This window comes from Hyperoodon ampullatus, assembly GCF_949752795.1.
Source record: "Hyperoodon ampullatus genome assembly, chromosome: 2".
Taxonomy (NCBI): domain Eukaryota; kingdom Metazoa; phylum Chordata; class Mammalia; order Artiodactyla; family Ziphiidae; genus Hyperoodon; species Hyperoodon ampullatus.
The window spans coordinates 168,686,413-168,698,754 of record NC_136915.1 but is presented as its reverse complement, the minus strand read 5'-3'; the positions used below and the strand labels follow the sequence as shown (position 1 = coordinate 168,698,754).

The window sequence follows — 12,342 nt, the reverse complement described above, 5'->3', positions numbered from 1 at the left end:
CAGAAAAACTGAGTAGAAGGTACAGTTTCCATATATGTCCTGTCCCCATACATGCATAACCTCTCCAACTATTAATATCCCCCACTAGACTGGTACATTTGTTACAACTGATGAACCTACATTGATGCTCAAAGTTCAGAGTTGACATTAGGGTTCACTCTTGGTGGTGTATACCCTATGGGTTTGGAAAAATGAATAATGACATGTATCCATCATTGTAATATCATACAGAATAGTTTTCACTGCCCTGTCTCCACTGACTGCTGGCATCCACTATTCTTTTTATTGTCTCCATAGTTTTACCTTTTCCAGAATGTCATATTGTTGGAATCATACACCATAAAGCCTTTTCAGGTTGTCTTGTTTCACTTAGTATTATGAATTTAAGGTTACTCCATGTTTTTACATGGTTTGATTGCTCATTTCTTTTTAGCACTAAATAATATTCCATTGTCTGGATATATCACAGTTCATTTATCCATTCACCTACTGATGGACATCTTGGTTGCTTTGAAGTTTGGCAGTTATAAGTAAAGCTGCTATGAACATCTGTATGCAAGTTTTTGTATGGGCATGCTTTCAGCTCCTTTGGGTAAATACAAAAGAGTACAATTACTGAATCATATGATAAGATTATGTTTAGTTTTGTAAGAAACTCCCAAACCATCTTCCAAAGTGGCTGTACCATTTTACATTCCCACCAGCAGTGAACGAGAGTTGCTAACATTCTCCCCATTCTTGCCTGCATTTGGTATTGTCAGTGTTTTGGATTTTGGCCATTCTAATAGGTGTGCAGTGATATCTTACTGTTGTTTTAATTTGCAACTCCTTAATGGTGTATGATGTGGAACACTTTTTCATATACATACTTGCCACCTGTATATCTTCTTTGATGAGATATCTGTTCAGGTCTTTCACCCATTTTTAAATCAAGTTGTTTCTTTCTCTCCCTGTCTGAAGCACAGGGAGATTTTTCTCAGATAGTCACTGTGAGAAGCTGGTTGAGCTCCTAGAAGCAAAACTCACAAAAGTATGGGTACCCTCTATGACTGGGTCCCCCTGGAGTTTTTAACTCTTTGACTGCCCACACTGAGCTTCCAGCAATTCATCAATTACAGTTTAGGTTTTTCTGCCTAGGCCCTGGTTCCCACAGAGTTTTCTGCTTTTGTATTTCTGCTCCAGTAAGTTGTGATTTTCTGTATTCACCTATTTGTCTCTCCAAATTTGGGGGACAGTGGTTTGCTCTGTGGCTTCACTTCTCTGATGAATCTCAGAAGCATTGTTAATTTTTCAGTTGTTCACTTGTTAGGACACAGTGGCAACTTCCAAGCCCCTTACATGGTGGACCAGAAACTGGAAGTCCTATTATGTAATTTTAAAACATAGGTTTGTTATTTCCTCATTTTATTGATGAGTTAGAGTGAACATGTAACTTATTCTTCTGTTTGAAGTCATTCGAGAGTTAAAGGGGATGCTATTAATAATTATCCCAGACATCAAATGTAAACTGTGATGATTACCTTTTTGATATGGTTATACCTGATGAGGAAACTAATGTCTCAGAGCTAACAAGGGAAACCGATGGGACTTGAATCCAAACAGTCCAATCCTTGACTCAATGCTCTTAGATCTATGCTATATATAAGAATCAGATTTTTTTTTTTTTTGCGGTACGTGGGCCTCTCACTGTGTGGCCTCTCCCATTGCGGAGCACAGGCTCTGGATGCGCAGGCTCAGTGGCCATGGCTCACGGGCCCAGCCGCTCCTTGACATGTGGGATCTTCCCAGACCGGGGCACGAACCCGTGTCCCCTGCATCGGCAGGCGGACTCCCAGCCACTGCGCCACCAGGGAAGCCAAGAATCAGATTTTTGAAGTGGCTTGTATGTTTTTTCTAGGTCTTTGTCAGGACTTGTCAGTACTCATCATTGTGGCTATTCTTTACTGAAGAGAAACATAATTGAAACACAGTACCCCACATTATTTATTAGCTCTTAATGTATTATTTTAAATTTTCCTTTTAGTTGGAGGGCAAGAATTTTATTACATTACTTTTTACTTTACATACTACTCTACATAACCTCTTCTGAATCTGGAAGTTGTTCTCCTTCCCAGAATTCTGGACTTGAAAGAGACATCTAGTTAAACCTTTAGTTCTGTAGATAAACAGGCCCAGATGATGTAAATAACTTGCTGAATAACACAGTTAATCACTTGTAGAATCTAGCTAAGAATTGAGAGGCAGAAAAATATAGTGATTAAAAATGGAATTAGGGGCTTCCCTGGGCACAGTGGTTGAGAGTCCGCCTGCCAATGCAGGGGACATGGGTTCGTGCCCCGGTCTGGGAAGATCCCACATGCCGCGGAGTGGCTGGGCCCGTGAGCCATGGCCGCTGGGCCTGCATGTCCGGAGCCTGTGCTCTGCAACGGGAGAGGCCACAACAGTGAGAGGCCCGCATACCGCAAAAAAAAAAAAAAAAAAGGAATTAGGTTGCCTGCCTTCTACACCCTACAGCCTGCAAGCCTTTGGGCATGTGTATTTTTCCTTTCCAAGTCTCACTTTGAGGAAAGTGTAATTGAGAAATAATAGTACCTATCTCAGAGTTGTTTCAAGTCTATGTCTGGCACATAATCAGGACTCAACAAATGGTCTCTATTATTATTTTTATCTGCGTCCTTATATTTCCAGTGAAGTGATTTTAAAAACATGCTGCCTTTGAATCTCTTCAGGCAATGTCTTTTTGAGATCTAACAGTGTAGGTCTTGAGTCTGCCAGCAGGCATTCATTGATTATTTAAGTTGCCTACTTGTATAACTAAGAGTGAAAAAGAAAATAATTTCATTGGCCATTTCTGGGACACCAATAAGCATAGACTTTTCTGCCTTTTCAGAAATAGGGAGTAGTAAAGAAAATGCTTTTAAAATTTAACTCATTTTTATTAATGTTATAAATGTACATCACTTCAGAAAAACCAGTCTCTAAGGCTTTTAATAAAAACTTTTAGTCCCTTGCCCACTCCTCCTGACTCTGGATTACTGCTTTCCAGAGACTATCACTTTCAACCCTTTTAACTTTCTTTTGTTATTTTTTTGTTTTTTTTTTTTTTTTTTTTGCAGTACGCGGGCCTCTCACTGTTGTGGCCCCTCCCGTTGCGGAGCACAGGCTCCGCACGCGCAGGCTCAGCGGCCATGGCTCACGGGCGCAGCCGCTCCGCGGCATATGGGATCTTCCCGGACCGGGGCACGAACCCGTGTCCCCTGCATCGGCAGGCGGACTCTCAACCACTGCGCCACCAGGGAAGCCCCCTTTCTTTTGTTATTTACCTACATATGTAAGGATTTGGCTGTCTCCCATACCCACATATACTTACCCATATATACACTTACCTCCCCAATTCTACTAATATAACGATATCATATTTTGCTAAATGAATATTTATGATTCTAAAAATATTATTCACAACTGAACCATGTGTTAAATTATGATTAAATTTCCTTTCTTGAGTGATACTGCTGTCTTTGAGGTTGATAGTTGTCTCTTTTTTTGTTTGTTTGCATAGTCTACGTATCTGTCACCAGTGCATTCCCAACCTCTCCTACAGAAGTCTAAATCTCTAAATACATTCAAAAGCATTAGGCTTTAAGTATCCTATCACTTTCATTTTCTTTTCTTGGTGGGGGAAGATATCTCTTCAGTAATCTTTGTCCTCTTATTCTAATAGATACTGACTGCTCTCCTGGCCTTAAACTGGCATCTACACCATCCTAAAAATTCCCTTCTTTTTCTGGTTAGATTGGATTCCCTGCTTCCTGGATTTCCTGTCTACTCCTTGGTTAGTTTGTTCCCATGTTTGGTGGAACACATCTTTTAGTAATTGTCCCTCCCCCCCCACAAAAAAAAAGGAGAAAGGGAGATAAAATATTTTGAGATTTTGCATGTCTGAAAATATCTTTTTCTACTGTCACATTTATTGGTAGTTTAGAATTCTAGTCTAGAAATTATCTTTCTCTCAGAATTTTGAAAACATTGCTCTGTGGGATTTTAGTTTCCAGTTTGCTGCTGGGAAGACTGATGCTGTAATGATTCTTAAAACTTTTTTAACTTCTATGGAAGCTTTTTAGGATATTTTATTTGTTCCCAGTATTATGAAATCTTATACTTATATGCCATATTGTGTGTTATGTATATGTATGTTTTTCATATTGTGTTGGGCACTTGATGGGTTAATTCAATCCCTAAATTCATCTTTCACTTATAGGACATCTTATTGAATAGTATGTCCCTACATCCCCAACTGTTTCTGTTTGTCATTCTCTCTCTTATTGGAATGCCAATCATTCAGATGTTGTATCTTCTGAATCATTTCTCTAGTTTTAAAAAAGTTTTTCCTTTCCTATTATTTACTTCTTTTTCTTTTGTTTTCTGGAGGGGGTTCCTAACTTTGTATTCCAACATTATTATTTCTGCTCTCATATTTTTAATTATTGAAAATTATTTTTGTTTGTTCAAAAATTTCCTTTTATGGCATTCTATTTTTGTCCCATGAATGCTATGACCTCTCCTTTCTCTCTGAGGATATTAATACAGATAATAGTTTTCTTCTGTATTTTGCATTATCTTTGTTTTCTTTAAGTTCAGCTTTATAACGTTTATTTGTTTTGGTCTCATATTAGTGAATCTCCTTGGCTGTCCATTCATATTTAAAGGTGAAATATTATCAGGTGGTTGGAGTTCTGTGTGAGTGTTCTTGAATTATGGAATGATAGACTGCACAGCAGAATGATTTATTGGACTATTTTAATTATCGTTCCTTCGAATATCAATATATATGTTCTTCTCCTGGAATGGTTAGTATCCCCAGGCCATTGTTCCAATCTCTTGCTTGGGGGTTAAAATCTGCCAGCCATCTCTTTCTTGAAGTCAAATTAGGGAACTGGCCTGGGGAGGGGGGTCCCTGCCATTCTCTATGTAATATTTTACTTAATCATCCTCTTTTAATACCAGATCCATCCAAACTGGGCCAGGGACCCATGAGTTCAGAGTTTTTTCTAGTTCAGTCTTTCCAGAGAGTAAACCTGCACTGTCCTGCCAGGATGGACCAGGGCAGCTCCTAGCTATGTTACCCATGAAAATCTGACTGATTCCATCCAGTACTTCTGTTTTCAGCTTCAGCTGCCACCACCACTCTCCATAGTTTTCAGAGCTTTCTGTCCCCCAGGTCTTGAATCTTACTGAGATGCTGTGATGTAAATTATTTAGTTTCTGGACGTCTCCTTTTGTTGGCTTTCTTGGATGCAGTTTTCCTCTTTCTCTGATATGTTAAGTTGGTTAGCAGTCATCCAGCTAGATTTACAGTCTCAAAAATTTTCTGCATTCCTTTCCCATTTTCTTTGACTTTCTTGGTTTAAGCCTTTTAAATAAAAAAAATTTTTTTTTTTTTTTTTTTTTTTACCACGATAAGCAGTATATTGGTTAAAAGCATGGACTCTGGAACCAGACTTCCCAGATCCACTTCTTATATGACCTTGGGAAAGTTATTTAATCTCTCTCTGGCTGAGTTTCACCATCTTAAAAAATTAGTGGTTGGAGTACCTTTTAAGATTAAATAATTTCCAATGCTTTATTTTACAGATGAGGGAAACTGAGACCTGGAGAATTAAGTGACTTGCCTTGAGACTAGAATCCAAGGCTCAGAATTCCTATTTCAGGCTTCTTTCTATTAAATCATATTTCCTTTTCTGCGAGTTTGTTTTTGGGGATGATGGTATCCTATACGTAGTTTTCTTCTTTTTATGTTTTTGACCTCAGGTACTCAGAACTGGATCAATAATAAGCTTTGGTTTATGACACACCCATATCATTGGTCCATGTGTAGCCTATTTTTTTGTTTTTAATAATGTGATACATAAAAAGTTAAAACATCCATATTGTGTGCAATCCCTGGGAGGAAAATTTAAATGTATAATTTCCATGTATGCATAGTACAAAAATAAACTCATACATTTAAAAGTATTTTGGTGAAGCAGCTATTTGTTCTTTTCTCTCCTGAATCAAGAGTTATCTTATGGATGGGTGGTTTGCAACTCTCTGCCTCAACCCATTGACATTCACCAGACTGGGGTAGTAGTGGATTAGAAAACAAAGTAAATGGAGAGGAACAGGGAAAGAACCAGGATATGAGTGCTTTGCAATTAGCATTGAGACATATATGTCTCTGAAACTTGTTAGTATTCTGCAAATTGTGTAATGTGGGGTTTGTTTGTGTTGCAGGTCTAAGAACCATTGGAGTCATCACCAAACTGGATCTTATGGATGAGGGAACGGATGCCAGGGATGTCCTAGAGAATAAGCTGCTGCCACTTCGCAGGGGTAATGTACTGTGTCCTGTACAGGACTTCCTTTGATGATGTGGCAGAGAAACAACTGGGAAAACAATGGGAAGCTGGATTTTAATGTCTCCACAGTTGGGAGGAATGGATTGATGATTAGTTAAACATTTTATGGAATGGCATGGTGTTCCCAAATGATGTATTAAAAATTATCCAAAGGGAGAACTATTCCTTCAAATAATAAGAAAACAGGAAAAGGCAGGTGTTTGAAGGAAGGGTATAAATATTCATCATAGACTGCATACATGTATACTGTTTAAGTCTGAATTATTTACTTGCCTGCTATATGACAAAACGGCTTAGAGATTTACTCTATTTAAATGCACAGATCTTTTAAGGACAAAGGACATTATTTTGTTAATGCTAAAAAAATCAACGTTAGCCAAATCATCCAGCCGTTGTTAAATACTGATATCTCAAACTAAGTTTTGTAAAGGGATCTATTCTTCAGGCCCTGAAATAATTTTTTTTTCTTATTCAGCCTCTTCAAGAGCATTAGAATTTCCCCAGAATAAATCAAAGGTGTCCCAACTCCATAGGTGTGTGTTTTGTTTTAGGTTACGTGGGGGTGGTAAACAGGAGCCAGAAGGACATAGATGGGAAGAAGGATATAAAGGCTGCCATGTTGGCAGAAAGGAAATTTTTTCTCTCACACCCGGCTTACAGACATATTGCTGATCGGATGGGGACCCCACACCTTCAGAAGGTCCTTAATCAGGTAAAGATGTTTTCTTCAAGTGAAAAGAACAATGATAAAATATGTAAATGACTATTGGAATCCATATTTCTTATTTTTGTACTCTTTTTCTAAACTAAGACATTTAGCATAATGATAGAAATTAAAAAGATGAATATGAATACTGGGATCCAGACTGTTACTATTCTAAGTGACCAGACTCCACCTTAATACTATTGAAAAAACAGCACGCAAAGCAGAAATACATATTTATTTGGAACAGTGAGCAGGGGAATACATTTTAGCACATGTTTGCTCATAATATATAGTTATCTTAAGGAGTGAAACTTTTATATCTCTGAAAAGTCAGTCTCTTGGCATCTGTTTTTGAAATATCAGTCTGTGATGGTTAGGTTAAATTTTCTGTAAGGTTTTGCTAGGATTCATTTGTTCCTTAATTTACAATCTTGAAAATACATAAGCAATTATTGATCTACATTCCTCTAAGAAGCTTTTCCAGATAATCTGTTTCCCTGTGACAGATAGAATTAGGCCCTCTCCCTCCCCTCGTCCCACGCACATACACATTTCTTGCATAAACATTCAGTAGGCTTGGCCACATATTTTCCTGCCCTTAGTGGAGTTAAGAGTCATTGTCATTGAGTGTAGAGCTCCCACCCCAAGATTTGATCACATTGACTCAAAACAGTGAGCAGCTTTTCTCACAAAAAGCACTGTGGAGGGGAGCTTCAAGATGGTGGAAGAGTAAGACGTGGAGATCACCTTCCTCCCCACAAACACATCAGAAATAACATCTACATGTAGAACAACTCCTACAGAACACCTACTGAACACTGGCAGAAGACCTCAGACCTCCCAAAGGCAAGAAACTCCCCACGTACCTGGGTAGGGCAAAAGAAAAAAGACAAAAGAACAGGGACGGGACCTGCACCAGTGGGAGGGAGCTGTGAAGGAGGAAAGGTTTCCACACACTGGGAAGTCCCTTCGTGGGCGGAGACTGCGGGTGGCGGAGGGGGGAAGCTTCGGAGCCACAGAGGAGAGCGCAGCACCAGGGGTGAAGAGGGCAAAGCGGAGAGATTCCAGCACAGAGGATCGGTGCCGACCAGCACTCACCAGCCTGAGAGGCTTGTCTGCTCACCCGCTGGGATGGGTGGGGGATGGGAGCTGAGGCTCGGGCTTCGCTCGGATCCCAGGGAGAGGACTGGGGTTGGCTGCGTGAACACAGCCTGAAGGGACTAGTGTGCCACGGCTAGCCGGGAGGGAGTCCGGGAAAATGTCTGGAGCTGCCGAAGAGGCAAGAGACTTTTTCTTACCTCTTTGTTTCCTGGTGCGCAAGGAGAGGGGATTAAGAGCGCTGCTTAAAGGAGCTCCAGAGACGGGCACGAGCCACAGCTATCAGCGCGGACTCCGGAGCCAGGCATGAGACACTAAGGCTGCTGCTGCCACCACCAAGAAGCCTGTGAGCAAGCACAGGTCACTATCCATGCCTCCCCTCCCAGGAGCCTGTGCAGCCCTCCACTGCCAGGGTCCTGTGATCCAGGGACAACTTCCCTGGGAGAACGCACGGCATGCCCCAGGCCGGTGCAACGTCCCACTGGCCTCTGCCGCTGCAGGCTCACCCCACATCCATACCCCTCCCTCCCCCCAGCCTGAGTGAGCCAGAGCTCCCGAATCAGCTGCTCCTTTTACCCTATCCTGTCTGAGCGAAGAACAGACGCCCTCAGGTGACCTACATGCAGAGGTAGGTCCAAATCCATCGCTGAACCCCAAGAGCTGTGCGAAAAAAAGAGAATGGGAAATCTCTCCCAGCAGCCTCAGGAGCAGCTAATTATATCTCCACAATCAACTTGATGTACCCTGCATCTGTGGAATACCTGAACAGACAACAAATCATCCCAAATTGAGGAGGTGGAGTTTGGGAGCAATGATATTTATATATTTTTCCCCTTTTTCTCTTTTTGTGAGTGTGTATGTGTATGCTTTTGTGTGTGATTTTGTCTGTATAGCTTTGCTTTTACCATTTATCTTAGGGTTCTGTCTGTCCGTTTTTTTTTGTTTGTTTTTTTAGTATAGTTTTTAGCACTTGTTATCATTGGTGGATTTGTTTTTTGGTTTGGTTGCTCTCTTCTTTCTTTTTCTTTTTTTATATTACTTAAAAATTTTTTTAAAATAATTTTTATTTTTTAATACCTTTATTTTATTTTACATTTAATTTATTTTATTTTATTTTATCTTCTTCTTTCTTTCTTTCTTTCTTTCCTCCCTTTTATTCTGAGCTGCATGGATGACAGCGTCTTGGTGCTCTAGCCAGGTGTCAGTGCTGTGCCTCTGAGGTGGGAGCACCAAGTTTAGGACACTGGTCCACAAGAGACCTCCCAGCTCCACGTAATATCAAACGGCGAAAATCTCCCAGAGATCACCAACTCAATGCCAAGACCCAGCTCCACTCAACAACCAGCAAGCTACAGTGCCGGACACCCTATGACAAACAAGTAGCAACACAGGAACATAACCCCATCCATTAGTAGAGAGGCTGCCTAAAATCATAATAAGGCCACAGACAGCCCAAAACACACCACCAGACGTGGACCTGCCCACCATAAAGACAAGATCCAGACTCATCCACCGGAACACAGGCACTAGTCCCCTCCAACAGGAAGCCTACACAACACACTGAACCAACCTTAGGCACTGGGGACAGACACCAAAAACAATGGGAACTACAAACCTGCAGCCTGCGAAAAGAAGACCCCAAACACAGTAACTGAAGCAAAATGAGAAGACAGAGAAACACACAGCAGATGAAGGAGCAGGCAAAAACCCAGCAGACCTAACAAAGAGGAAATAGGCAGTCTACCTGAAAAAAAATTCAGAATAATGATAGTAAAGGTGATCCAAAATCTTGGAAATAGAATGGAGAAAATACAAGAAATGTTTAACAAGGACCTAGAAGAACTAAAGAGCAAATAAACAGGATGAACAACACAATAAATGAAATTAAAAATTCTCTAGAACGTAACAGTAGCAGAATAACTGAGACAGGAGAATGGATAAGTTCTTCTTATCCGTTATCTTATCCGACCTGGTAGATAAAATAGTTGAAATAACTACTGCAGAGCAGAATAAAGAAAAAAGAATGAAAAGAAATTAGGACAGTCTCAGAGACCTCGGGTACAACATTAAATGTATCAACATTCGAATTATAGGGGTCCCAGAAAAAGAACAGAAAAAGGAAGGGACTAGGAAAATACTTGAAGAGATTATAGTTGAAAACTTCCCTAATATGGGAAAGGAAATAGTTAATCGAGTCTGGGAAGCACAGAGAGTCCCATACAGGCTAAATCCAAGGAGAAACATGCCAAGACACATATTAATCAAGCTATCAAAAATTAAATACAAAGAAAAAATACTAAAAGCAGCAAGGGAAAAACAACAAATAACAAACAAGGGTATCCCCATAAGGTTAACAGCTGATCTTGCAGGAGAAACTCTGAAAGCCATAAGGGAGTGGCAGGACATATTTAAAATGCTGGAGGAGAAAAACCTACAACATAGATTACCCAGCAAGGATCTCACTTAGATTTAATGGAGAAATGAAAACCTTTACAGACAAGCAAAGCTAAGAGAATTCAGTACCACCAAACCAGCTTTACAACAAATGCTAAAGGAACTTCTCTAGGCAGGAAACACAAGAGAAGGAAAAGACCTACAATAACAATCCCAAAACAATTAAGAATATGGTAACAGGAACATACATATCGAATAATACCTTAAATGTAAATGGATTAAATGCTGCAACCAAAAGGCATAGACTGGCTAAATGGATACAAAAACAAGACCTGTATATTGTCTACAAGAGACCCACCTCAGACCTAGGGACACATACAGACTGAAAGTGAGGGGTTGGAAAAAGATATTCCATGCAAATGGAAATCAAAGCTGGAGTAGCAATTCTCATATCAGACAATAGACTTTAAAACAAAGATTATTACAAGAGACAAAGAAGGACACTACATAATGATCAAGGTTTCAATCCAAAAAGAAGATATAACAATTGTAAATATATATGCACCTAACATAGTAGCACCTCAATACATAAGGCAAATGCTAACAGCCATAAATGGGGAAATCAACAGTAACACAAAATAATACTAGGGGACTTTAACACCCCTTTCACCAATGGACAGATCATCCAAAATGAAAATAAATAAGGAAACACAAGCTTTAAATGACACATTAAACAAGATGGACTTAATTGATATTTATAGGACATTCCATCCAAAAACAACAGAATACACATTCTTCTCAAGTGCTCATGGAACATTCTCCAGGATAGATCATATCTATCACAAATCAAGCCTTGGTAAATTTAAGAATATTAAAATCATATCAAATATATTTTCTGGCCACAATGCTGTGAGACTAGATATCAATTACAAGAAAAAAATCTGTAAAAATTACAAACACATGGAGACTAAACAATGGAGACTAAACACATGGAGGCTAAACAATACACTACTTAATAACCAGAGATCACTGAAGAAATCAAAGAGGAAATCAAAAAATACCTAGAAACAAATGACAATGAAAACATGATGACCCAAAACCTATGGGATGCAACAAAAGCAGTTCTAAGAGGGAAGTTGTTAGCAATACAATCCTACCTCAAGAGACAAGAAACATCTCAAATAAACAACCTAACCTTACAGCTAAAGCAATTAGAGAAAGAAGAACAAAAAATCCCCAAACTTAGCAGAAGGAAAGAAATCATAAAGATCAGATCAGAAATGAATGAAAAAGAAATGAAGGAAATGATAGCAAAGATCAATAAAACTAAAGGCTGGTTCTTTGAGAAGATAAACAAAATTGATAAACCATTAGCCAGACTCATGAAGAAAAAAAGGGAGAAGACTCAAATCAATAGAATTAGAAATGAAAAAGAAGTAACAACTGACACTGCAGAAATACAAAATATCATGAGAGATTACTACAGGCAACTATATGCCAATAAAATGGACAACCTGCAAGAAATGGACAAATTCTTAGAAATGCACTACCTTCTGAGACTGAACCAGGAAGAAATAGAAAACGTGAACAGACCGATCACAAGCACCGAAATTGAAACTGTGATTAAAAATCTTCCAACAGGGCTTCCCTAGTGGCACAGTGGTTGAGAGTCCGCCTTCCCATGCAGGGGGCACAGGTTTGTGCCCCGGTCCGGGAAGATCCCACATGCCATGGAGCGGCTGTGCCTGT

The 12,342-nt window shown here is 39.7% G+C and overlaps 1 protein-coding gene across 6 annotated transcripts in view; it reads left to right on the top strand.

Moving 5' to 3' along the window:
• DNM3 (dynamin 3) overlaps positions 1-12,342 on the top strand; it is a gene marked incomplete at both ends in the record, with an annotated part of 593,219 nt that overhangs the window by 196,067 nt on the left and 384,810 nt on the right. For all 6 annotated transcript variants that reach the window (XM_079696529.1, XM_079696527.1, XM_079696525.1 and 3 more), the window contains 2 exons: positions 6,271-6,369; positions 6,947-7,107. In XM_079696529.1, the coding sequence (XP_079552655.1) occupies positions 6,271-6,369; positions 6,947-7,107 (260 nt within the window). The remainder of the gene's footprint in view (positions 1-6,270; positions 6,370-6,946; positions 7,108-12,342) is intronic.